At 36.7% G+C, this 27,547-nt stretch overlaps 1 protein-coding gene across 2 annotated transcripts; it reads left to right on the plus strand.

Annotated features, from left to right (window-relative positions):
* Positions 1-27,389, plus strand: myo5c (myosin VC). 2 transcript variants are annotated; one of them, XM_023326183.1, is made up of 40 exons: positions 1-110; positions 337-447; positions 534-705; positions 2,499-2,643; positions 3,497-3,653; positions 3,743-3,886; positions 4,895-4,976; positions 5,195-5,302; positions 5,387-5,493; positions 5,570-5,835; positions 5,924-6,005; positions 6,081-6,221; positions 6,291-6,413; positions 7,452-7,535; positions 7,652-7,783; positions 7,861-7,958; positions 8,059-8,145; positions 8,230-8,341; positions 9,290-9,501; positions 9,581-9,746; positions 10,436-10,582; positions 11,650-11,814; positions 11,898-11,991; positions 13,047-13,110; positions 13,187-13,461; positions 13,543-13,606; positions 14,831-14,911; positions 15,003-15,183; positions 15,266-15,359; positions 15,440-15,503; positions 15,581-15,749; positions 15,856-15,940; positions 16,026-16,118; positions 16,206-16,360; positions 17,740-17,829; positions 17,927-18,077; positions 18,740-19,025; positions 20,194-20,368; positions 20,441-20,521; positions 26,670-27,389. In XM_023326183.1, the coding sequence occupies exons 1-40, from the start codon at positions 84-86 to the stop codon at positions 26,820-26,822; spliced, it is 5,223 nt and encodes a 1,740-aa protein (XP_023181951.1). In that variant the 5' UTR covers positions 1-83; the 3' UTR covers positions 26,823-27,389. The 2 variants fall into 2 exon arrangements, with proteins under 2 accessions (XP_023181951.1, XP_023181960.1); XM_023326192.1 differs by having other exon boundaries at positions 17,930-18,077.
* The last annotated feature ends 158 nt before the right edge of the window (positions 27,390-27,547 follow it).

The raw sequence follows: 27,547 nt of genomic DNA on the forward strand, positions 1-27,547 counted from the left end.
CAGTCTCTCAGGGACTTTATGGCAACTTAGAAAGAAAGCACAGGGAAGCAACAGGCGCTAAAAACACAAAGTGAAGCACAAACATGGCTTTATCTGAGCTGTACACAAAGGTAAGAGTCAGCTGTTTATTATTTCTTATACTATTAACATATGTTTGTTGTGTTTGACGTTTTCACAGACATATGGAAACTTTCCCAGTGTTGTGGGAGTGTAACGTATCGTGATTTCTTTTTATTTTTTAGAAAATATAAACATTTATGTACAATTAAATCACGTTAATGCTTACTTTATGGAAACATCTTAATTATCTTTCACCCTTCAAACCATTTCTTCCAGTATAACAGAGTGTGGATACCAGATGAAGGACAAGTGTGGAAATCGGCTGAAATCACTAAAGACTTCCACTCAGGCGATCATGTTCTTGAATTACTCCTGGAAGACGGAACTGTGAGCAAATAAAACGTTTACATGCAACTCTGATGAATCTCTACATGTGAAAATGAGTATCTGACCTTTGACTTATCGTTCTGCAGGATCTCCTCCACCCGGTTGACCCCTCCAAACCCAAACTGCCGCCTCTCAGAAACCCAGACATCTTGGTAGGGGAGAACGACCTCACGGCTCTCAGCTACCTGCACGAACCTGCGGTCCTGCACAACCTCAAAGTCCGATTTGTCGAGTCCAGAATCATCTACACCTACTGTGGTAAGGGTATTTTTATTCCTTACTCCAGTGTCTTGCAGAATTATTAATACTCAGTTTTAAGACACAAAATCTTACTTAGTTTCTAGTGCAAAACTAACTTACAAGTAACTTTTTTAGTAAGATACAGGAGCTTGTTTTAAGTAAATAATTCCTTATTATTGATGAAAAAGTGCTTATAACAAATATTTTTCCATGTTATTAGTGAAATAATCTGCAAATGGAACTACGTAGTACTTTTTAAAATGCAATAAATGCAGCTTTATTTGAAAGCCTAATAGGTTTGTTAGAGAATATCTAAAAAACATGATGCTGTTTAATGAACTAACAGGGAACGGAGACAATCATAATACTGTAGAAAAGTTTAAAGCAGTTAAAAAAGTCAAATAGTTGCAGTGGATGAGCTGCAGAGATCCACAGCTTGGTTTGGAGTATCTGTTGACAGAACAGCTTTTATTTGAGCTGTTCATGTATTTGGATCTTACAAGAGTCAAGATTGTTTAATTGTTGAAAGAAAGTCATTCAGGATTCACAGCAAATATGTAAGGCAGAAAATGTCAACTTCTCATTTCTGGCCACATCAAGACCATAAAACATTTGAGCCGCATTTAGTTGTCTATTATCTTTTACTCTTTAAGTCAAATAAATTTATCCAGTTTTAGATTTTGAACCTAAATGTGAGTTTGTGAAAGATAAACTTACAGCAGTAAGTTGAGTTAACTTTTTATTAATTTAGTCAAACCTCCAAGAGTTGAATAAACTAGAGTTTTTAGGTTAGCACTTAAAAAAACTGGAAGAAGAGACAGACAGGAGTGGGAACTATTTCCCAGAATGCTTAGCGGCATGTTTTTGTCTCCTGAGATGGAAGTGCGTTACATTGATCTGACTCTTGTGTTTTATTAAGGCAAATGTTCATTTTAATGCAATTCTCAGTTAGCAAAGCTTGAGGATAATGTCCTGTTCACACTAAATGTTTCTGAGCTGAATTCATTGGGATGTTTAATAAAATTCATTATCAGATCAGAAATTTTGTTCCTGCAGTTTGAAACAAGAATTTACATTATTCTAAAGTAAAATAAGTTGTTATTTTTAATTTGATATTGAGAGTAAAATAACAGAAATGTGACTCTTTAACTGGGTGAGGGCAGATTTTTTTTATTGCATATTGTGAAATAATTATTTAGTTTAAATTGCAGCATTAAGTTAAAACTCACAATTTAAGATGAATGAAGTTAAAAAACAATGTTTAGACAACTTGTCTCTTGTTGTTAAATCAACTTCATTAACTTTAATTTCTGAGTTAAAACCAAGACAGTTTTCTTGTTGACTTAAATTTCCTTTTCAAGGCAGCAAGGTGGACTTTCATTTTCAAGTTAAACCACCTTCACATGTTTTACAGTGTACTCAGAAAGCCAGTTGTTAATGCATGAATAAATAGGTGTCTCTGCATTCAATAAGTCCTTCTTGAAGATAAATAACGTGAATTAATGTAATTTGGCAGAATGCAGATAAAATCTGCTTTGATTTGATTCATGTTTTCTTTAAGTTTCTATTCTTTCCATCCAGTTTGAGTCAGTTTTAGATATTTTGCTCATAATGAAGAACGAGCAGCAAAATTAAAAAACTCCATCACGGAAATCCCAATAAAATATTTTAAAGTATGTTAAATGCTGTAAAATAACAGAATGGGGACATATTTCAGGTGTGTTATAGATATATTTGCAAACCTCTGTACATCTTCAGTGTTGAGAGAGCTTCCTGGTTGTGGCTCAGCCTCGTTGGTTCCTCTTTTCCAGGTATCATTCTGGTCGCCGTAAATCCATATAAACAGCTTCCTGTCTATGGAGATGCAATCATTCATGCTTATTCAGGCCAGAACATGGGAGACATGGATCCTCATATATTTGCTGTGGCGGAGGAGGCGTACAAACAGATGGCCAGGTAACAAAATGTATAAATCACTTGGAATATAATCTGACTTTTCTGTAAAGTCAGTCAAACTTTCTCTTGATGGAGCTTGAGATCAATATGTAATGGCCAATTTTTGGTTTTGCTAATTTGTTGTATTAGCCAAGAAGAAATACAGAAAAACACCCACCCAAAATGTATACATATATTTAATTATTTTAATCCGTTTTTTAAAAAAAAAACATGTAGTAGGACAAGAAAAAACATCTGCATACATAAACAGGAAAAAATAATAATCATAGCACTGCTTTCCTACTCCTTTCCTTTTGAAAGGAAGCTGAGATAAAGAGAGATAAACAAGAGTGGAAATCAATCTGAATTAAAGAAATCAGATTTATTCCTGAAGGTGATCATTGCTATCAGATTCAGTTTCCATAAAGACTTGAGGGTCATCAGAGTGAAACTGCTCTCACATTTGCTACTCAAATTCGGCTTGATTTTGTTTCCAATTTCATGTGGAAATTTTTCAGAAGTCCATCAGAGTATTTTCTGTTTCAATCAGTTTGATTCTCGTGCTTCCTGTGATGCTTTAGCAATTGAAACTGCATTTTAGAGAACCACCATTCAGCTTCTATGCACCACAAATTTGGAACAAAATTCCAGAAAATTGTAAAACTGCTGAAACACTGAGTTCCTTTAAAGCTTGGCTAAACCCCCACCAGTTTATTGTTGCTTTTGAACCATAATAAATGAAACACTAACCAATATTTTGATGTGGAATGACTTTTGATGACTTAGTATTTTTTATGATGGAAAGCACTTTGAACTGCTTTATTGCTGAAATGTGCTACATGAATAAACTTTATTGATTGATTTTCCCCAACAGGAATCATAAAAACCAGTCCATCATTGTGAGCGGGGAATCCGGAGCTGGAAAAACCGTATCGGCGCGTTACGCTATGAGGTACTTTGCTGTTGTGAGCAAATCTGGAAGTCAGACTCGGGTTGAAGACAAAGTGTTGGCTTCCAATCCGATCACAGAGGTACAATTTTACCTGACATTTTGAAGTAACATGAAGTAGAATAAGCAAAAAATACTAAAAGTTGTTTTTGTCTTCTTTTGTTTTTTCAGGCAATTGGAAATGCAAAAACCACCCGAAACGACAACAGCAGCAGGTTTGGAAAATACACAGAGATCAGCTTTGACAGGAGGTATCGCATCATCGGAGCGAACATGAGGACTTACCTCTTAGAGAAGTCCAGGGTGGTTTTTCAGGTAGGGCAAAAAGCTTTATACAAGCCTTGCAAAAGTATTTATCCCCCCTTAAACCCATTCTCATATTTTCATGCTAAACTCAAAAGCAGAGCATCGTTACTTAATGGAAGGGAACAAATACACTAAAGCTACAGTCACAGCAGGCAAATGCGAAAAATATCCGACTTTTTCACCACAATCTGAACCACCCAATTCCGACCTTTTCACCCAAAAATAATCCGATCTGTGCCACTTCCATGTATTCTATTAAATCGGATACGTATCCGATTGTTTCCAGAGAGTCTGTAGTCTGAACGGTCATGTTTTTTATGTCTTCGATGTGAGACGGTTCATAATTCTGCAGCAGAAAAAACGACGAGCGTAGACAATAACTGAAAATTAATTTTTTTTAAAAAGTATTTCTTTTGATTTGCTTCCTTTGTGTTGATATGATCTTGTGACGATACTGACTGCTCTCAACTTTAAAATTGATCCAAAAATGGCTCCATCCATTATTACTTCAGTAAGATGAGCTTCTGTGTGACGTCTACGTTATTCTTCTGCGCATGCAGGTCGCTTTGGGGATGTAAATCCTTCACTCAAAGGCCTAATTGCAGTCAGATTTAATTAGTAGTATGAAAAATAAATATAATTTCAGTAAAACCAATGTGTGACTGTAGCCAAATTAAACTGCAGATGCATTTCTGTTCGCTACTCCTCTGATTAAATCTAACACAGATGGATTTTATTTGCCTTTTTTTTTGTTGTACAGAGGGAATGTAGTTGCACTGAATTTTATTTAAAGACACCAAAGTGTAGGTGGTGAAAACCTTTTATTTTTCCCCTTCCAATTCATAATGCTGTGCAGCTTTGTGCTGTTCTGTCATAAGATCCCAATAAAAACGTAACTAAATGAGACAAAGGTCAAGTGTGGGGCAATGTATGTGCTGTTCTTTTTACATCATACTTGTAGATATTTTATATATTCATAAGTTTGTTTTGTGTTGTGCTGTTTTATTGTTTTTGTAGGCAGAAAATGAGCGTAATTACCACATATTCTACCAGATGTGTTCGTGTGCAGACTCTGCAGAGTTCAAGCACCTGAGACTGTGTGAGTGTTTGTCCTGAGTTGTTGTTTCTAAAGGTTGGATGCTCAGTGGATCTGAACCCATTAGCTAACAGCTTGAATAATAAAGAATTAATGCAGTATTTGTTTGTGTCTTTTTAAAAATGTAATGTTTTTTTGGTACTATTTTCACAGAAAAACAAGTTGGTTTCACTCTTTTTGTTTGATATTTTGAGGAACTTTGTTGTCTTACTGATTTGCAGTGAGTGCAGATGAGTTCAGGTACACCGGCATGGGTGGCGACATAACTATAGATGGTGTGTATGACAAAAAAGACTTTGAAGAGACTCGACAGACCTTCTCCCTTCTGGGTAAACTCACTTCATATTTAAGCATTTTATTTTTCTACGTTTCTTATGTTTGCCTTAAGATGCTAACTTTTCCCTGACATGCAGGTTTGAAAGAGGACTTCCAGTCAGATGTTTTTAAAGTTTTAGCTGCAATTTTGCATTTGGGGAATGTGGAGATCAGAAGCTCTGGGGACGACAAGTCATCAGCTGCTGTGAGTGCTTTTCAAAATAAAATGTGTTCTGATTTCAGCAGGTGTAATTAAAAAGGTTGGCGCATTTATGTTGCAGCTGAGCGATCCACACCTGGCGGCGTTCTGCGACTTGCTGTGTGTGAGCGCGGCTGAGCTGGTGCGATGGCTGTGTAATCGCCGGATCGTTCTGGTGGCTGAAACGGTCGTGAAGCCGGTTCCTAAAGAGCGAGCAGCGGCCGGCAGAGACGCTCTGGCTAAGCAGATCTACGCACACCTGTTTGACTGCATCATCACCAGGATCAACACGGCGCTGCAAGTTCCTGGAAAACAACACGCTTTCATCGGCGTTCTGGACATCTACGGGTGCAAATAACACTTCCTGTCTTATCTTCCTTTGTGTTTTTTACCTGTTTTCCCTTCATCATTGGATTCTTTTTGCTCTTCTCCTCAGATTTGAAACATTTGACATCAACAGCTTTGAGCAGTTTTGTATCAACTATGCGAATGAAAAGCTCCAGCAGCAGTTTAACTTGGTATGAAGCATATTTTGGTTTTCTGGCTCCAGTGTTGGGATTTATGAGCTTTATGTCATGTCTCCTCCTTTTCAGCATGTGTTCAAACTGGAGCAGGAGGAGTACATGAAGGAGGACATCCCTTGGACTCTGATAGACTTTTATGATAATCAGCCTGTTATTGACCTGATCGAAGCAAAGATGGGGATCCTCGACTTGCTCGATGAAGAATGCTTAGTAAGTGTTTTTGACTTTTTAAACTATTTCTTTTAAATCTCCTGCTGACATTGGAATATTGTTTTGCAGTTTCCCCAAGGAACAGACCAGAGCTGGCTGCAGAAGCTGTTCAACTACCTTGAAGCCAATCCTTTGTTTGAGAAGCCCAGGTTATCAAATGAGGCATTTGTGATTCAACACTTTGCAGACAAGGTGGAGTAAATCAACCCAGAGTTTACAGGATGTCTGTCCTCAAATAAATATTATTTGAACGAGAATTATCCTTATGAATTTGGCAGTCAGATCTTGATTGGTCCATGTGTTTTTTCCCCCCCTCAAGTAGCATAAAGCTCTGTACCAGAGTTAGAATTATAATTTAGTTATATTTCATTGTGAGTTTATGTTTATCTAATTCAGTTTGTTTTAATCAGTTTTTAGAGTCTGTTTGCTAGATTTTCTCAGCTAAATATTGTCCAGTTTCAGTTTAGTTTTTATTAATTCTAGTAACAATTTTTGTTTTTTCATACTTTGGTTAGTTTTTAGTTGCAGAATTGAGGAAGTCAAAGTATTGTATTGTGATTATGCATACATCATTTGGGTAATGATAACTGACTCTGGCATTTTATCCCAACTTTCACTGTCGCTATTTTGCAGACTAGCATAAGTGGCAACAGGATGAATGTGGAGTGCCGTAATTTGTCAAAAAACCACAGCATAACATACATTTCTGCTGAAAAATTTCCAAAAAATATTTACTTTATGTCACTAAAAGTCACTACAGTTACAACAAATGACACTGAACATGTTGGGTTCATCCTTTAAGGATCTCCCACCTAACAAGCATGCTAACAACCTTCTCATCAATAGCTGTCAAACTTTTATATAAATCTTATACATTTTCTAAATAAGTTGTACTGGTGGAAGTTTGCTTGTGGGAAAGCGACAAGCAAAACCTTCCATTTGTGTTTAACTTTCAGTTTCACTTTCAAAAACCAAGCTACATTTGTTCATAAAGTGATTAATTTGATCTGCAGCCCAAAATATATTTTTTAATGCCTGTGTAAGTGTTTGGTGGTGGATTCTGGTCATTTTCTGATCAAAAAAAGCTCCAGTGGTAAGATCATCAGTTTTCATTATCTTCACAGTGAGTTATTTTAAAGATTATCCAGAATGATTTCTCTACTTTCTACCTACTTTTCTGAGGTTTGAAGCCTGTTTTCTTTTTTAATCTAAACTTTGTTTCCTGAGCAGGTGGAATATCAGTGCCGAGGTTTTCTTGAGAAGAATCGAGATGCTCTTTATGAAGAGCTGGTGGACACGATGAGAGCCAGTAAGGTGATCTAAGTTTATAAATAATAATTGCAAAACATGTCGAAAGTCTTTCACAAGCCAGGCAGAGCAGCTGTTTTTCCACGTTTTAACACATTTCCTCTGTTTGCGCCTGTTATCAGTTTTCCTTTCTGGCACATTTCTTCCAAGAGGAGGAGCAGAGCAGAGCGGCCAGTAAAGGCGTCAAAGTTAAATCAGCCAGGCCTTCTGTGAAACCAGCCAATAAGCAGCTGAGGACTTCAGTGGGAGATAAGGTGAGTTTTTGTCATTTATCTAGAATAAACTAAGTTTCTTGTTTGTTTTTTTCTCTGAGCATTGTGATTTGATGCAGTTTCGCGGCTCCTTGTCTTTACTGATGGGAACGCTGAACGCCACCACCCCTCACTATGTGCGCTGCATAAAGCCAAACGATGAAAAACTCCCATTTGAGTATGTTTTTGTGGAATTGTATTTGGAATATTTAGCTCTTTATTCACCAAACTTTCCACATTATTTTATTTTTGTTTTCTTTTTGTTATTTTTGCTTTAGATATGACTCGGGGCGGGTGGTGCAGCAGCTGCGGGCCTGCGGAGTGCTTGAAACTATTCGGATCAGTGCACAGAGCTACCCGTCCAGGTGACTCTTTTTGTGTAACTTACAACACATTTATGTCTGTAAATGCTTTCCCTGGAAAATCTTTTCGTTTTCTTTGTTTTTCAGGTGGACGTACATTGAGTTTTACAGCCGATACAGCATCCTGATGTCACACGTGGAGGCAGATTTCAACGACAAGAAAGAAACCTGCAAAAATGTCCTGCAGAGATTGATTCAGGTTAGCTGTAACTTTTCTGTGTTTCTCAGTATGAGACTTAATATTCATACACCCTGAAACTTTTTCACATTTTTTCATGCTTCAATTACAGATGCACTGATCCACTTTTTTTCTGTATCAGCCAATACAGAAAAACAGCAGTGAATTGACTTAAAATGTTTCTTTTTTCAAACGCAGACATAAATGTGCTGAATTACAGCATAATAGGTCACCTTTAAAGATTAAATTACACACAGAGACAGTAGGGTAGTAAGTACATTTACTTAAGTAACTTTCTTGAAAAAATTTACTTTTTGGAGTATTTTTGCGACCCTGTACTTTTTACTTTTGAGTAATTTTATTATGAAGTATTTCTACTCTTACTTGAGTAAAATTTCTGGATTTTCTGCGCACTGAATGGAAAACAAACATGTTTTAACCAAAGATTCACCAGACACAGACACACACCTGCAGTTTTTGTTGAAGTTTTATGTTACCGATTTTGTTATTTTTAGTCATTTATACAAATTATTGTCATTTTCATACTTAAAATACCAAAATTCATACTTAACTTTGTAATTTGGTTTGTCTGATTCTGTAATTTTTAAGTATTAAATGATTTTATCAATTACTCAGTACTTGAGTAGACTTTTTACCAAATACTTTTTTACTCTTACTTGAGTATTTTTTTTAACTTGATTAAAAATATGTTGAAGTTTTGCTACTCTTACTTGAGTATAATTTTTGGGTATTCTACCCTCCTCTGCACACAGATAGACTTTAATTACTTAATCTGTTACAGTTTTCAGAGAAAGACGGCTGAACACAAATACACACCACACTTTTTTAAAATTGTACAAAAAAACAATTTAGGACCATTTTTCTTTGGTGTTAGTCACTTGAAGCTTTATTAGACCATCTGGTTTTTGTTTTTGCAATACATTATGTGTCTTTTGTCTTCATGTCCAGGACCCCAACCAGTACAAGTTTGGCCGTACAAAGATCTTCTTTCGCGCTGGACAGGTAGCTTATCTGGAGAAGCTGCGTCTGGATCGACTGAGAGGAGCCTGCATGACGATTCAGAAACACGTCCGTGGATGGAGCCGCAGGAGGAAATACCTGAGGATACGAGAGGCGGCCATCATCCTCCAGCAGTACATCCGAGGGAAGAGGATGATCCGGTTAGGGCTCGTCACGGAACGCAGAGTTTTGCTGCGGCACTACGTTGTAAAACTAATCAATCGTTTGTCAAACTTTCAGTAAAATGGTGACCGCTGAAACACTGAAGCAGGGCTGGGCTGCTGTGGTGATCCAGAGACACTGGAGAGGTTACTGCATGAGACAGATCTACCATGTCGTCCAAATGGCCTCCATCACCATCCAAGCCTTCACCAGAGGATGGATGGCCAGAAAACGCTACAAGAAGGTCTGTAGCTGAGACAGAGTTGCCAGATTGGACAGGCTTCCCCCCAGTTGGGCTGCTTTTAAACACACACAACACGCTGAAAAGAAAAGAAGATTTTAGGCTGCTTTTCACAACATTTGGTGGGATTTTAAAAAGATTTCAGAAGAAAATGATTTCAAGATAGTTGTCATTGTGTGGCAGAAAAGCACAAAACTTTTAATTGTAACAACAAATGCCATGTTGTTACGTTTATCTTATTGTTTAACTTTTTTTAGAATCTGTCATATGTTACATTATCAATGATTAGTCATTGATAATTGATAAAAACACAAAACCTCACAAAGTAATTTTGGCCTAGTTTCTAGTGCAAATATCTTAGTACACTTGAAATAAGACAAAACTAACTTATCAAGTGTCACTATAGTAGTATTGTAATTTGTAAAACAGAAATCCCAGGGCAACATCATATTTAAAAGGACATATTGCCACAGAAAACTCAAATCTCATTATGTTCAAAGAGTCAAGTCTGTTGTAAAGGGATCTGGTTCTGGTCAGAATATAATAAGACAACCAAACATGTTGTGGATTATCACCAGACTGAATGCAGTCGATGCTGAAACTGTTTTGGAAACTGTCAGTCTGTTCTGAGATTCTGGAAAACTCTGATCTGTGAAATATGTTGCTCTGTGTCTCTTTATCTAATTTTGCAGATGATTGAGGAGCACAAAGCTCTGGTTCTGCAGAAATATGCCAAAGCATGGCTGGCCCGGCGGCGTTTTCAAACCATGCGCCGCCTTGTGCTTAATGTGCAGCTCTCCTACCGGGTGCAGCAGCTCAGGAAGAAGACTGAAGAGCAGGTGAAATGCTTCCCAAATTATTTCAGCTTTGAATTTTATCCTAGATTACTGCATGTACTATTAAACTTAACATTACTCAGACTTTTGACAGATTTGTGTCTAAATTGAATTTTACCTAGAAGTGATATCGACATTGATGCCTTAAAACCTAAAAAAAAATGGCATAACCAAAAGATAAATCATTAAAAGACCAGGAAACATACAAAGCTGGTCATCAATCAATATAAAATTTCTGATTTCTGTGATGCCAATAAGGATTTTTACATTAATTATTGATTATTTCGGTGCAGTAATCCACTTTTTTCACTTACAATATTGATTCTGATATCAATATCTGAAGTTTAGTATCGGCCAATACCAATCTGATACAGAAAAACATTGCTGAATTTACTTAAAACCTTTTTTTACATACTGTATATGTACTGAAATAAAAATGTATTTGATAACTGCATCAGTACAGCACTCTTAAATCACCAAAAGCTTCACAAGCTTGGTCAAATATTTTAAAACAACACATTTTAAAATGTTCATCCAAAGGAAAATAAATAATAAAAATTAAACCTGTTTAAAACAAAATGTTGACTTGATCAAACATGTCAGAATAAACGTCTACAAACCTTCTTTTAAATGGTTCAGAAAGTGTAATTAGGAATTTTAATTAAAATGTAAAATCAATAATAAAGCATAGAATTAGACTGAGTAGATCAATCCTTATTGATTGGGCACATTTTCACATTTCTTTTTTTTTCAGTGTCGGATATTAATATTATTATTAATATTAATTAATATTATTATTAATATCCGGTGCATCTCTAGTTTCAACTGCATACTTCAGAAATTTGTAAAACAGACCAAGACAAAGTAATTCACATCTCTGAGAAGAGCATCAATAATTTTTAGCATACAATAAAAATAAAATCATAAAAATAAATGTTTTTAACATTGATGGTTTTGTTGCTTTCCTCATTACCTATCAGAAACACACTTCTTGTTTATTGAATGTAAATCTACCAGGTGTATAAATAGTTTTAAGCTTAATAGCAGCTGAGTTTATATTTCTCCTTCAGAACAAAGAGAATCGAGGATTAATGGAGAGACTGACGAGTCTGGCCAGCAGTCATTCCCAAACGATGGAAAAACTCCACAGTCAGGAGGCGCAACTGGAAAAACTAACAAACCTGAAGGCATCTCTGGAGGAAAGAGAAAAGAAAGCAAGAGAAGAGGCTAGCATGGTTAGTTTCAAAATAAATGTCCGAACTTAAAAAAATCTACATAGCTAAATTACATTGATTTGAGCCTTTTATTTTTACTGTAGACAATTAATCAGCTTCAAAGACAATTTGAAGAACTAAACACTGAAAAGCAGAACTTGGAGAAAAAGCTTGAAGTTTCCATCAAAGAGACAAAAGGTAAATAAAAAATGTTAGATTTTTTCTTACACTTAATATTTAAAGTTGTATAAATATACACAGAAAGACCATCGGATAACAGACGAACAATTCAGAAAATATATACCATGTAAAATATACACATTCCTCTTGAATAATAATTATTATTCAAGAAGAAAGTAGTCTAGAAATTAAGGAGGAAGTCAGAAAAAATCTTGTCCAAGAGCTTAAGCTTGGAGACCTAACAGATCGGTACCCTACCCACAATTTTAAAAGCTCTTTATAGTGAGCCTAGTTTATTTGTAATTGACCAGAGTGAGGAATAAGCTATGGGACGAACAGTAAAAAGCAAAAGGCTAAGATTTTTTGAGAATTAACCTTATCATGAGGTAATGTTTTATGCTCCATTTATGACCAGCACTGTTACTATGATGATTACCGCCAAGAACTTCGTCATCAAGATACTTTATAGTAGCGAGCAGTTGTGTAAAACAGCTAATGGAAGTAGCTGAAAGCTGACACAAAATTACTCTGTTTTCTTTTTCTTTAAACAAAGGATAATGTGTAAAAAAGTAAGACATAAAACAAAGGAGACGGGAATAAATAAGTTTATATTTCTGCCTCTCTTTTTCAAACAAATAGTTATCACAAAAATTATATTATTGGATTTGAATTGTGAATGCAGATATATTTGAAATAAGAAAAACATAAATGTTTACCTGCTTTTTATGTGTATTAGGATCTTTGGAGAAAGTCAGAGTGCTCACTCCATCTTTTTTTCTGACAAATTAGTAAATATCACAAACAATGTATCATTATAATTACATGTTTGGGTCGTTGTTTAGCAGAGTTGTTTGTAATGTTATGTTTCCTATTTTATATATTTATGGTTTTCTGGTTTAAAAAATGTTATATTTTATGAGTTTTTGTCAAGTTATTGCAATCATTCAAGCAGTATTTATCCAGAAATAAAAGGTTTGATTTAAGTGTAAAACTTTAACCCTTTCTGTAGATTTACAGCAGACATTGTATGCAATCTTTTTGCCACCTGTATAACCAGTTTTTACATCTTACAGAAAGTTTTGATCAAGTAAAAAGAAACCTCCTGGAAGAGAAAGAGAATGAAGTCCGGCTTAGAAAGTTCGTATTCTTAAAAATGCTAAATAAATCTTCAGCAGGTCAAAGCTGATTAGGCTAATAACTGATTTCCTGGCAGAATTGCAGAGAACAACACTGAGATCCAGAGACATGACCACGAGAAAGAGCTGGAAATCCTGAAGGAGGAGATAAAGAGACTGAAAGAGGACAGAGTGAGTCTGCAGAGGAAGGTTGAGGATGGGGCGCAGGTGAACTCTGACCTGCAGGAACAGGTCATTCAGCTCACCAAGCATGTGAAGGTCATCCCGGAGCTGCGCAGAGATCTGAACAACCTGCAGAATCAGAAGAACAACCTGGACCGTAAGATGAAGGAACAGTCGGAGCAAACAAGAGGTTTCCAGATTTACCTCTCATTTTTCACCACCACTCCTAAAATAAACGAAGCATTTATTTTGACTGAATATTTTGTTGCAGCTAAAACAAAGGAAATTGTAAGACAGCTGCTTGGCGGTTTTGTTGAAGAGGAAAAGCTTTTGGGGTAAACTGGAGTTTAATTTTAAGTTTTCCCATTCCTCCTATTATTTTCCGTTTAAACCAGCAATATATAACTTTTACATTTATATTTTTTTACATATTTGTTGAAACATTATCATGTTGTGACTGTATAATATCCACCCATCCATCCATCCATCCATCCATCCATCCATCCATTTTCTGTTCTCCCTTTGTCCCTAATGGGGTCGGGAGGGTTGCTGGTGCCTTTCTCCAGCTACGTCCCGGGCGAGAGGCGGGTTCACCCTGGACAGGTCGCCAGAATGTCGCAGGGCAACACAGAGACATACAGGACAAACAAACCGATCTTCTGACTAAAATGATGACATTTTTGTGACCTTATCAGTTCATTTCCATTAATGTTTGTCATCCAAAAAAAAGGTTTCAGGAGCAAAAAACGTTTTCTAACAAAGTGTATTAATTAAATGTTGCAAACTTGGGAAACTAATAAGGGTAAGTATGTAAATGGAATATTATGACTTCATTGTGCAAAATTCTTCGTTTCTTTTATGTCCTGATGAAGTCTCTCCCCCTGCCGTTCACTCATTGAGCCCAGATAATCAGGAAACCGATCCAGATGTGAGAACAAGTCATGCATTCTGATGCTCATCTTGCTCCATAGTTCAGAAAATTGGCAACACTTTATTTGACCGGTTGTGAATAAGACATAAATATGACATAACGCCTGTCATGAACATGAGTAAGTCTTCATGAATATTTATGACTGTTGTCATAAAGTGTCATTTGGTAAATCATGACACTTTTAATACAAAGTTGACATTATTCAAAATGTCTTCGCTATGACAACTTGACATTAACCAAGAAATCATAATTTGACATAAATTTGTTGTAAAAGTATTACTGATTAAACTTTTGTTTTAATAACATAAAGCTACATAATTTTTAAAGTTTTGTCATAACGAAGACATTTTGAATAATGTCAACTTTGTATTTAAAGTGTCATGATGTCATGACAGTCTTATTCACAACCCGTCAAATAAAATGTTACCAGAACATTTTACTGTTAACTGGACTCAGCACATCAAAATGACCCTAAAACTGTTTTTTTTTTTGACTGTTGACCATTATTATTTGTCTCATCTTATAATGTCACAACATGGCAACAATTTCGACAAATATACATAAAAAAAATCATTTTTTATGAAAGTTACAAACTTCATTTAGTTTCAAACTGGTTGTTTTTGTGAAGGCTTGTTCCAGAAGACTCTGAGAAGATTTATGAACTGGATGATTTGCAGGAAGCCTTTGAGAGTCTGCAAAAAGCCACCAGGTCTGGAAGTTAACCTGTATTATTTCATTTCTATTTAATACTCGGGTAAAATTACTTCTGCACAACCAAATCTGTTACATGCTAATGGTAGGTTACTGGAAAACCACCAGAAGGAGCAGAGGGAGACGTACGAGTCTCAGATGGAGGGCCTGACTCTGAGAGTGGACCACCTTCAGAACGAGAACAGCAAACTGCAAAATCTTTTCCAGGAAAAAAGCAACATCAACGAGGATATCCGCCAGGAAGTATCGAGGCTGAGCAGTGAGAACTCGGTATGTTGATGTGATCTTCACTTCACAGTCCATCATGACGACTGATGAAATGCAAAACTTTGTGTTTTACTGCAACGACCAGGTCATACCGGAGCTGAAGCTGCAGGTTTCAGAGCTGCACAGACAAAAGCAGGAGCTTGAGACGGTTGTTAAAGAGCAGAGCAGCGAGTTGGCAGGTGAGCTTGATTTTCAGAAAAGTGCATCTCAATAAAGTAGAATATAAAATTTAACCATTTAATTTTTTGCAACATGACAGAAAAAAATATGGAGATCAGCAACATTCTCCATAAGAAGATCACAGAAGAAAGCTCCCAACGCAGGTTAAATTTAAATATACCATTATTTTTCTCAATTATAGCATCAGTTTATAGTTTGATGTCATCTTATTGTATTATAGACATTTTGAGGAGAAAGCCAGGGAGCTGGAGGAGATCAGAGAGGAGCTCCAAGTAAAGATAGAGGAGTTGGAGGAGGAGAATGAACATTTGAAGAGACAGCAGCTGATGGAGGGCGAAGTGAAGAGAAAGCTGAGAGAGGAGACGTCGCAGTTAACAGCTGAGAACATGGTGGGGGTGTGCGTGTGTGTGTGTGTGTGTGTGAGCCTCAGAGGCGGAGTGTGAGTGTGTGAGTTAAAGTTAAAAACAGAAATAAATCCCTTTTCGTAAATTCCAGGACTTAGAGGAGCAGCTTGACCAGAAAGAACGCTGGATTAAGAAACTCCACAGTCAAATAAAGTGCCTTGAAATGTCACAGAAAGGTTGTTATATTTTCTACTTCACAATAGGAAATATGAATACATTTTAATTTCACAGTATTCACTACATATCCTGTTCCTCACACAGCAAAACAAACTCCTGCTCTTCCTAAAGAATATCTTGGCATGTTGGAGTATAAGAGGGAGGATGAAGCAAGACTCATTCAAAACATCATAACTGGTATCCTCTTCCTGCTGATCAGCTTTTATTTTTATTTATTTTCCCAACATTTCAACAGGATAATGATCATTTAAATTTAATTCACAGACCTGAAGCCCAAAGGTGTGGTGGTCAATGTGATTCCTACTCTCCCAGCCTTCATCCTCTTCATGTGCGTCCGCCATGCCGACTACCTGAACGACGACAACAAACTGAAGTCTCTGATGAACGGGATCATCCAAGGGGTTAAAAAGGTCGTCGTGGTGAGGCCGATTTTCACTCCTTACTACTGGATATATGTCATATGTCAGGTTTTACCCCTTTCATAATGGTTGAGACGCAGCTTAAAGTGTAAAAAATAACTAATACAATGTAAACAAATCTTAAATACATCAATATAACGATGAGTCATTTCATGGGAGTGAATGACTATAAAGCTTTTAAACTGTTATTGTTCATTATCATGTAACAAACAACCTCAATGATATACAAAAGCAACAATTTGGCCAACATGTTTAAAAATAAAATGGATTTTCTCTAATCTTTATGAGGCCAGGATGATAGACACACAAATATTCTATTGTTTTTACATTGGTTAATGCTTTTATTTCATTTTGGAGCACTTTGACATTTACACATAAAGTGCATTATAAATAAAATTTATTATTAATGATATTTGGTTCATCGTCCCTTAAAAGATCGAACTTTGACTGTAGGTTATTAAGAAGCTTCTCACATGGTTTTCCGTCTCATTTTTATCATTTCCAGCTTTTAAAGCTTAAACATTTTCGCTCATGTAAAGTTTGGAGCTCAGTTATTGTTGTTTCAGAAGCATAATGCTAGCTCTCTTTATCCTTTCCTGAACCAGTTTTGATGTGTAACTGTGACAATGGTAAAGTTTGAATATTCAATTGTGTCCAAGTTTCAATTATAAAACTATAAAAACGTGTTCAATCAATTCTTGTGTTTGCATTATGGCAGCATTATGCCATTTGATTGTTTTGGTACTGGTGCATTTCACAGAGCGAAGTCAGTGGGCTGTCAAAATTAATGCGTTAGTTAATATTTTTTTAACAGCATTAATTTATTTTAACGAGCAGTTAACACACAGACTTCTGTACTTTTTGGAAGTCATCTGCGCTGCAGTTTGGACGTAACCTCCTTCTCTTTTTCAGCTGTTGATCTCCCGTTTCTTAAAAAGTAACCTCTGAAACGGTGCCACTTCTTCTCCTACTGGGCCCCGTTTTGTGTTTCTCAGAGGCCCGAAATTATTTGACTGTTGTAGACAAATTTTTACATGCAGCTATTCACGACTGAAGTAACACTAAACTATGAGTAGGTAAAAGACATGAAATAGAAGCAGTGATCCCATAACTTGTTACATTCTATTTTAATCAGTTGACAGCCTTAATAAAAACAGGTAGAACTCATTCACGCAATTAATTAATTAATCGTGATTAATTCACAGCAACCATGTAATTAAGCAGATTAATTTTTTAATAATTTCTCAGCCCTAGTAATCAGTCAGAATGTTTCAGATGCATTCTGCAAGGACCAAAATAAATCCAACTTTCATTCCCATGACATGTTGGTGTAAACTCCAAGTCTTTCTTGTTTTTCTAGTAGTTTTTTTTTCTTTCAGGCTCACCACAAAGACTTTGAGTCGTTGTCCTTCTGGCTCTCCAACACATACCGGCTGCTCAACTGTCTGAAACAATACAGCGGGGAGGAAGTAAGAAGTTCCTGCACCGTTCTGGTTCAACCTGTCTGCACTACAGTAGAAAGTTTTGTTTTTGTTGACTTTTTCCTCCGTGTTTTTCCCTCTCTAGCAGTTCCTGAAGCAGAGTACCCCGCGCCAGAAGAAGAACTGCCTGCAGAACTTCGATCTGTCCGAACACAGACAGATCCTCAGCGACCTGGCCATACAAATCTACCATCAGCTCATCTCCATCATGCAGAAGAAGCTCACGCCTGCTATTGGTGTTTTGCACAAATCATTATAATCACATTCTGCTTGTTCTGTTGGGTTGTATTCTTTAAATAACGTGTCAAACATCCGGCTTGCCATAAAGTTTCATGTGGCCCAGAAGGACACATAAATAGAACCTTGACAATAACCGTTGTATGCTTTAATAATATTTTATCAGTCAATTGAAAACAGTTTTCAATTGATTGTTTGATTGATTAGGGCCACAGAAAAAAAAATCAGAATTTTGTTCTTACAGTTTTGACTTGATCAAAAGTCAGAATTCTGAGAAAAATTTGAAAATTATGAGGAAAAAAAGTGAAATTTCTGAGAAGAAAAGTGAAAATTCTGAGAGAAAAGTCAGGATTGTGACTGTTTTTCTCAGGATTTTGACTTTAGTCAGAAGATTAGAGCCAGAATATTTTTTTTTCAGTGAGCCTAATCTTCTCCCAGAGTTTTTACATATATTCTGCTAAATTTCATCAATGTGAAATAATGTTCAGTATTATTTAACTTTAAGAAGAAGAAGCAGAGGCGATTATTTATTCCAATTTTAGAGGTTCGTTAATCAACACATTTTACCACAACCGGTTCTTTCAGAACATTCATAATCTTGATCTGGCCCAAAATAAAAAAGAGTTTAATTCAACACATGCTGCTGTGTTTATCCCAACAGTTCCTGGTATGCTGGAGCATGAGAGCTTGCAGGGGATTTCTAGCATGAAACCGACTGGCTTCAGGAAGCGGTCCAGCAGCTTGTATAATGACTCGGAGACGTACACCATCTCCTCCATCCTGCAGGAACTCTCCGTGTTTTATTCTGCCATGAGCCACCACGGCATGGAGCAGAGCCTGACCACGCAGGCCGTCAAACAGCTCTTCTTTCTGATCGGAGCCACCACCTTCAACCAAATCATGCTCCGCAAAGACATGTGCTCCTGCAGGAAAGGAATGCAGATCAGGTCTGTCGCTTGTTTTAGAAACAGCTGAATAAAGCAGAGAAGAAGAAGGAGAATGTTGATTTTACTGCAGTAACAGCAGAACTACTTCAACATGCTTTTACTCAAGTAAAAGTAAAAAGTTTGCAAGAAATTACTCAAGAGTAGAAAAGTATCTGGTTACAAGGCTACACAATCAGACAGAGAAAAATGTAAACTTATGTCCAAATTATGGTATTTTGAAAACTAATATGAAAAAACACTAATACAAATAAATATGAAAGAATTACTTGTATTCGGTAATGCAGATGCACTGTGTGAGAGACAGGGTGAAGTACGTCCAGTGCCAAATGGCACAGCAGGTAGAAAGTAATATTAAAAATAAACCTTGTGCACAAACAAGAAAACTTACTTTAATTTAAACTGTAGGTGTGTCTGAATCTGGTACTTTTTTTTGTTTTTCGCATTCAGTGAAGTTAGTAACAATAAAATGGGTCATCCTAAGAAAAAAAAAGAAATTACAAGAATGACGTCAATATTATGAGAATAAAGTTGTAGTACTATGAGAATAGTCATAATATAAGGAGAATAAAGTCATAGAAGAATAGAGTCCATATGAGAATGAAGTCATATTATGAGAAAAGTGATAATTTTATGTGGAAAAAGACATATTACTAGACTAAAGTTGAAATAATATGAGAATAAAGTCATAATATTTCATGGATAAAGTCGTAATATTAGGAGAGTAACATCAAAATAATATGAGAATAAAATTATAATAAAATGAGAATAAAGTCATAATATTGCGTGATAAAGTCATATTATGAGAATAAAGTTGGAATAATATGAGATTAAAGTTGAAGTATTATGAGAACAGTCACATATGGAGAATGAAGTCGTACAGAATAAAGTCGATATTTGAATAAAGTCATAATATTATGAGAATAAAGTTATAATAATACAAGAATAAAGTAATATTTTAAGAATAAAGTCACATTATGAAAATAAAGTCATATTGTTACCTTAAACTTTCAATTTTGTTTATTTTATTTTTTAACATGGCCCTAATACTCCATCGAATATATTACTGAAGTAAAAGTAAAACGTACAGTGTAGTAAAATTGCTCTTAAAAGTTACTTAAGTGAACTATTTCCTGCCCTCCTCTGATTTAAAGCGTCTCTCTGGTGTCAGGTGTAACATCAGCTACCTGGAGGAGTGGCTGAAGGAGAACGAGCTGCAGAGCTGCGGCGCCATCGATACGTTGAGGCCTCTGGCTCAGGCCGCCTGGCTGCTGCAGGTCAACAAATCCACCGACGAAGACGCTAAAGAGATCGCAGAAAAGTGCACCGAACTCAACCCTGTCCAGGTAATCCAGTGAAATCACATCCAACCCCTTTCTGATGCTTATTTCAACCCCAAACTCCAACTTAAATTTCAGATTGTCAAGATTTTGAACTCCTACACACCCATCGATGATTTTGAGAAACGAGTGACGTCATCGTTTGTTCGCCAAGTTCAGGTAAGCTTTGCCGTTCACTCAGACTTTAATCGGCTGGTCTCTTCTACTTAGAGATTGATTTTATTTATTTATTTATTTCAAACTGGTTTTTAAAAACATAAAAACAATCCATCAGTAGGGCAGAGAAAACATGTGAATACATAACCAAGAACAAAATAATTAGCTTAGCACTACTTTTCTGTTTGAAAAGGAGTAGGAAGACGTGAACACTTATTTAATCTTATCTCTCATCTCAATTTAATGAAATATATTACTTTAATTAAAAATAAATAAATTTACAAAAATTACAAAAGATTATACTAGGAGTACCAGAGAAAGGCCATTTTGTATTTCTACCTTTGGACCCCAGAGATGGGCCGACTGACCTGAAGGATTTTATCTAGCGGGTGCTTTTGTTCTGTAAATAAGGCCATTACCTTATAAGTACCCTGGTAATGGCCTCAACGCATCTCACAGTTGCACAATTGTTCCTTAGACTTCGACTTAGACTGACTTTGTTGTCATTTTGCATGCACAGGGTGTATACAGAACGAAATTTCGTTGCATACGGCTCTGGACAATGTTTGAGGTTCCAATGTTGTGAGTAAAATAAAATACAGTATAAAATATGAATATAAATCTAAATATAAAATATAAAGTGCAGGACTGACAGTAAAATAGAAGTTATTTAGCTCTGTACATGTGCAAGGTATAAAGTGGAGACCAGTTTTTGAGTGCAGTCCAGTTAAGAGTTCAGCAGTCTGATGGCAAGTGGGAAAAAGCTGTTTCGGAACCAGGTGGACCTGCACCGGATGCTGCGGAACCTCTTTCCAGAGGGCAGCAGGGAGAACAGTCCATGGTGGGGGTGTGAGGGGTCACTGATGATGTTTCAGCCTCAGGACACGCATCCTGCATCGATGGTTGACCTGACACTTCGCCCTTTTGCCTGAGCTGGGTGTGGAAGGTTGTTGCCGAAGCAGTTTCTCCTTGTGTGCCTTCTTCTCACTCACATGAGAGTTACCGAACTCTTTTGCAAGCTCAACCAGGAAGTCCACCCGTCTCTCCTGCACCCCAATGCATGCCTGATAAAGCACATGTGCATTCAGTGCTGCCATGTCAATCATGTTTGCCAGGTTTGCTGACCAGCTGTCACATAGTGATGGAACCTTGGTCACCCCCCGCAAGATTATGACTGAAATAAATGCCATTAGTTCTTGTGAACTAAATAGGTGAAGCAGTCACCTATTTATCCTCCACAGCACAAAAGGCTGCATGCAAATTTGCATGTGCAAAGTCTCCCAGATTTCTTTTGCTTACACTTTTTGCATGATTTTTTTGAGGTGGATCAACACAATTAATTTGGTTAGTTTATTTCTAAACTGTCATTTTAAACCCACTTAGCTTTATTTAAAAGAAAAACATTACTAATTTCTTTTAGAAAAACCTTTGCATATTTCTTGAAACAGATTCTATGTTTTGCAAACTCTATGTACATTTGGCAAAATGACCTGGATAATGCAGCACAACATCATGGATCAGCTGCAAAAGGTCACATCTCTCCAAAAACACTTCATGTATGCTTCAAAACTAGACTGAAGAGCAGTATCTACAGGAGACCTGATCTCCTGTAGGTATCTAGATTAGATTCCCACCCCCAACATGGACTATTCACACTCCTACCTTCTGGCCTGACGGTTAACGGCCACATTTACAATTGAAGAAGGGATGCTAATTTGAGCCATCAGAGTCGTCAGTTTGGACTCGGGGTCTTTTGACTCTGTTTCGGTAAGTCAGGGGAGAGGTCAAAAACCCTGGTACTCCTTAAATGTTTTCCTTATGAACAGAGCAAGTAATTAAGGCAAGACATGATAAGTTGAAGAGGATCCTCCTCACTCCCAGTTCAAAATAGATCAAGCAGATGGTTTAGAGCCAGTTTCTAAATGTGACTGATGTGTGTCTAACTTCTAGAAAAATACTTACTCTCTATAAAACCTATCAAAAACACTTGTATCAATTTATTTTTTTACGAGTATTCCCATAGGTAAAATTACACGTACGTATGAGTTGAAAAACAGGACAAATGCAAAACTTAAATTTATGCATTTATTGACTTAAATTCACAAATTTAGATGTCTACGCATGCATTTTTAATTGACAGTAGTCTTATCTCATACATAACTCCTGGTGTCTCCATAGCAACTAAAACAAACAAGAACCTGACACAGGTCATTTGACATCACCATATTACACTCAAAGGTACAACACTTTGATAGAGAGACGATTTCGGACAGTGATTTTAGAAACCATTTCAACTGCAGTCAAAATGATTTTAACTATCGGTTGGGGCCTTGGGTTTCTTGTCACGAAGGGAGTAGAGAAGTTGCTGGGATATCGGATAAAAGATGAAGACATTTCAGCAGAGAGCTCATCTGACGAAAGTACAAAACACCTTGATTTTGACATTGTCGCCGAAGACAATGTAAAACAAAGTGATGTTTCAGCAGAGAGCTCATCTGAAGATGAAAGACATAAGTACTTTGGATTTGAAAATTTCTTTGAAGACTGTGTAAAACACCGTGTTGTTTCAGCAGAGAGCTCATCTGAAGATGAAGGATTTGAGTACTTTGGATTTGACATTGTTTCCGAAGACAATGTAAGACACAGTGATGTTTCAGCAGAGAGCTCATCTGAAGATGAAAGATTTGAGTACTCTGGTTTTGACATTGTCGCCGAAGACAATGTAAAAGATGATGGAATTTCAGGAGAATTCAAAGAGGATAAGACAGGAAAGTACTTGGGTTTTGACATTTTTCCTGAAGATCAGAAGGACATTGATGCTTCCTCTAAAGTTGAGGAAGTTGCCATCAATACACATTTGACAGTTAACACATCTGGAGACATTGCTGCTTTGGAAAGCGTCTGTCATCCTGATATCAAAATGGAGCTGGAATTTGAAATCTATTCTGGGGACACAGAAATGAACATTGATGACACCCCAGAATACTTTGACGATTTTGTTGAACAAATGGCTGTGAAAGAAAGCTGTGACAGCAAGGAAAGTCTGATGAATTTTGAAAAAGTCTTTGAAAATCCATCAACAGAAGAAACCGCTTCAGTTGATGCAAACTCAATGGGTGAAATTAAAAATTACACAGACCACTTTGAGAACCTGGACACTAAAGATATGGATGATTCACCTAAGGAAGTTGACTCTGGAAGCAGAAATGCTGCAAATGTTGTGTCACATATTGATGAAGTGTCTGAGTATTCTTCATCAGAAGAATGGTCTTCAGATGAAGAAAGCTCTATAGATGACATTGAAATTGACCCTGACCATTACGATAGCATTTACGCTAAGGACGTTGATGCTTCCACTAAGGATGAGGAAGTTTGTTCTGGAAGCCCAAATGCAGAGGATATGTGGACAGATTTTGGAGAAGTGTATAAGTTTTCTTCTTCAGAGGAATCGTCTTCTGAAGAAGAAAACTCAGAAGACGGAAATCAGAATGACACCGATGATTTAGACGTCATGGATGTAAATATTTACCCAGGAATGCACTTTTGCAAATTCTCCAACTCCTTTTTTAATAGCTGGATGAATGCCACAACACAAAGCACCATGAACTTGACTATTGTCAGAAGGTTTGTGGCTCAGTATCCTGAGGAGATTTCGGAACTTTTTGCAGAGACACCATTGTTTGCGAGGTGTTTCTTTACAGCAATGTACCATCCAGGAAGAGACTTTCCTCCACATGAAATCTTTGCTGTTCAGAATGAACTCGTTGAAACTCTGAAGATTAAGGATGTAAAACATCAGGACAGGACAGGAGTCCTTTTGTTTTACATGTTGCACTATCTGGCCCAGTGTGACATCTACACAAACTCTAAGCTGTATACAACTGACTACTGTGAACAATGTCAGAAGTGTTCACGAATTATTCGCAACCTTGGTCCTGTCATTCCTCTGCCAAAGGAACAACAAAATGACACCACATCAACTCTTCTGGAGAATTATTGGAGTGGAATGTCAGAAAGTTGCGACACCTGCAAGTCCAACAAAAAGAGGGATTGCTTTTTTAATGAAACTGATGTGATGACCCTGATTCTGCCATGGCCAGACAGTCCAGACGATATCAGACATTCTGTGATACCTGACCCAGTTCTTGACGTTCCTGTAAAAAATGGAACTCAGCTATATCATCTGTCCTCCGTCATTTGCCGGAGACAGGAAACTACTTCTGACACCAGTAACTTTTACACATATCTGGTGTGTGGAGAACTGGTGTTTAAGGCGGAGGATGAGCGGGTATCACTGGAGAATATCGACTGTGGAGCTGACGTTTGCAGCAATGGGTTTATCTACATCTACGAAAAAGCCACAAAAGGACAGGATGAATACAGTGTAGGGCTCAAAGTGACAACTGACCAACAACAAAGATAGTGCTTTAGACACATTTTGGAGGAAGTGGGTGGAACATGGCCCACACAGAGTGGGACATGTCCCTGCCTCCATTGTCAAGGAGTCTGGGACATGTCCAAGGATTATTATGGGCAACGCTAGATCAGCTCGACATTTAGGAGGAATTATAATGGGACATTTGGGAGGAATTAATATGGGACATTTTTGAGGAATTATAATGGGACATTTGGGAGGATTTAATATGCAACATTTGGGAGGAATTATAATGAGACATTTGGGAAGAAATAATAAGCGATATTTGGGAGAAATTAATATGGGATATTTGGGAGGAATTTTAATGGGACATTTGGGAAGAAATAATATGCGACATTTGGGAGGAATTAATATGGGACATTTGGGAGGAATTTACCCAAATTTCCCCATTATAATTCCTTCCAAATGTCCCATATTAATTCCTTTGGGAGGATTTAATATGGGACATTTTTGAGGAATTATAATGGGACATTTGGGAGGAATTATAATGGGACATTTGGGAAGAAATAATATGCAACATTTGGGAGGATTTAATTTGGGACATTTGGGAGGAAATATAATGGGACATTTGGGAGGATTTTCCCCAAATTTCCCATTATAATTCCTCCCAAATATCCCATATTAATTCCTTTGGGAGGATTTAATATGGGACATTTTTGAGGAATTATAATGGGACATTTGGGAGGAATTATAATAGGACATTTGGGAGGAATTATAATGGGACATTTGGGAAGAAATAATATGCAACATTTGGGAGGATTTAATTTGGGACATTTGGGAGGAAATATAATGGGACATTTGGGAGGATTTTCCCCAAATTTCCAATTATAATTCCTCCCAAATGTCCCATATTAATTCCTTTGGCGAGGATTTAATATGGGACATTTGGGAGGAATTATAATGGGATAATTGGGAAGAAATAATATGCAACATTTGAGAGGAATTAATATTGGACATTTGGGAGGATTTTCCCCAAATTTCCCATTATAAGTACTTCCAAATGTCCCATATTAATTCCTTTCGGAGGATTTAATATGGGACATATGGGAGGAATTATAATGGGATAATTGGGAGGAATAATAATGGGACATTTGGGAGGAATTTCCCAAATGTCCCATATTAATTCCTTTGGGAGGATTTAATATGGGACATTTGGTAAGATTTAATATGGGACATTTGGGAGGATTTAATTTGGGAGGAATTATATTTTGACATTTGTGAGGAATTATCATGGGACATTTGGGAGGAATTTGAATGGGACATTTGGGAGGAATTATAATGGGACAAATGTGGTGGAACGCGAGTTTTGCATCATGGATGTGCAGCCAACAGAGCTGCAGCAACAGCGTGATGCTATCATGTCCACAAGGACCAGGCTCTGTGAGAAATGTTTCCAGGACCTTGTTGGATCTACACCACAAAGGATTAAGAAAAAAAATTTTAAGAATGGAAAAAAAATTCTGACACAAAGGATCATAATTCATGCATGAAAGGGTTAAACTGATAGTGATAGTGTGATAACATGAGAAGCTAAATAATAATGGAAATACAAACACAGATGAAAGGAAGGGAAAAAAATGCATATTTGTATTAATTCCCAAAGTACAATGTGAGTAGCACAGCTTTGTATTTATTTTTAATCTGGTTGATACTTCTGCATTGTTTTAGTTCCATACTCAGTTTGTTTTGTTGTTTGACCTCTTGTCTTTGTTGCAGTCCTTCCTTCAGGAATACGAAGGCGCCACGCAGCTGATGCTGGACACAGATTATCGCTTCCAGGTGACGTTTCCTTTCTGTCCGTCTTCGACAGCGTTAGAGTCTCTGCAGGTTCCCAGCAGCCTTCATCTGGAGTTCCTAACCAGGATCTGAGCCGTAAACCTTTCACTCCTCACGACTGAATTATGCTCACCTCGCACCTTACTGTAAATAAGACTTTTTTTAAAAACAAATGTAGGAAGACACAATGCTGGGCAAGATGCAGAATTTTAAATTTGTGTTTGTTCTGAACAGTTTTTCATTCAAATATTCCTGTAAATAAATGTTAAATGACTTTTTAAACTACTATAAGGCAGTCTCTCGATGCAAAATTGTGACCAAGATTTATAAGTAATGTGGCTTTGACTTTTGTGTTAGAAAGTGTTTAGTTAATTTTATTGTTTAAAGTTTTTAACATCATTCACCACTGAAGGAAAGAACTTATTTTATTGCTGTATTTCCAGATATAAATTAAAATGACCTACAATCATTTCTGCTCTTCTCTTTGGTTTATTTTGGGTTAAACAAAGTCATTGTGGAGAAAGAGGTGAAAATATCTGTTCATTTATTTCCTGTTTATTTTTCATTAAAAAGAGGGATTGTGGGCATTGATGGTTTTATTGAAAATGTTATTTAGTGAATCATCAGGATGTCTTATTTTTACAATAATTTCTATTGAAGTGATTTGGTGTATTAAATTGGCAGCCCTTTGATAAACTGAGCAGCTTTCCTTTTAACTACTTAAAAAGTAATAGACATATTTTGTTTCTAGCATGTTAATTTAGTTGTATTACTGTTTTCAGAATTATATTTTCATGTTATAAGAAAACACTTATAAA

The sequence above is a fragment of the Xiphophorus maculatus genome, chromosome 2 (assembly GCF_002775205.1).
Source record: "Xiphophorus maculatus strain JP 163 A chromosome 2, X_maculatus-5.0-male, whole genome shotgun sequence".
NCBI classification, from domain to species: domain Eukaryota; kingdom Metazoa; phylum Chordata; class Actinopteri; order Cyprinodontiformes; family Poeciliidae; genus Xiphophorus; species Xiphophorus maculatus.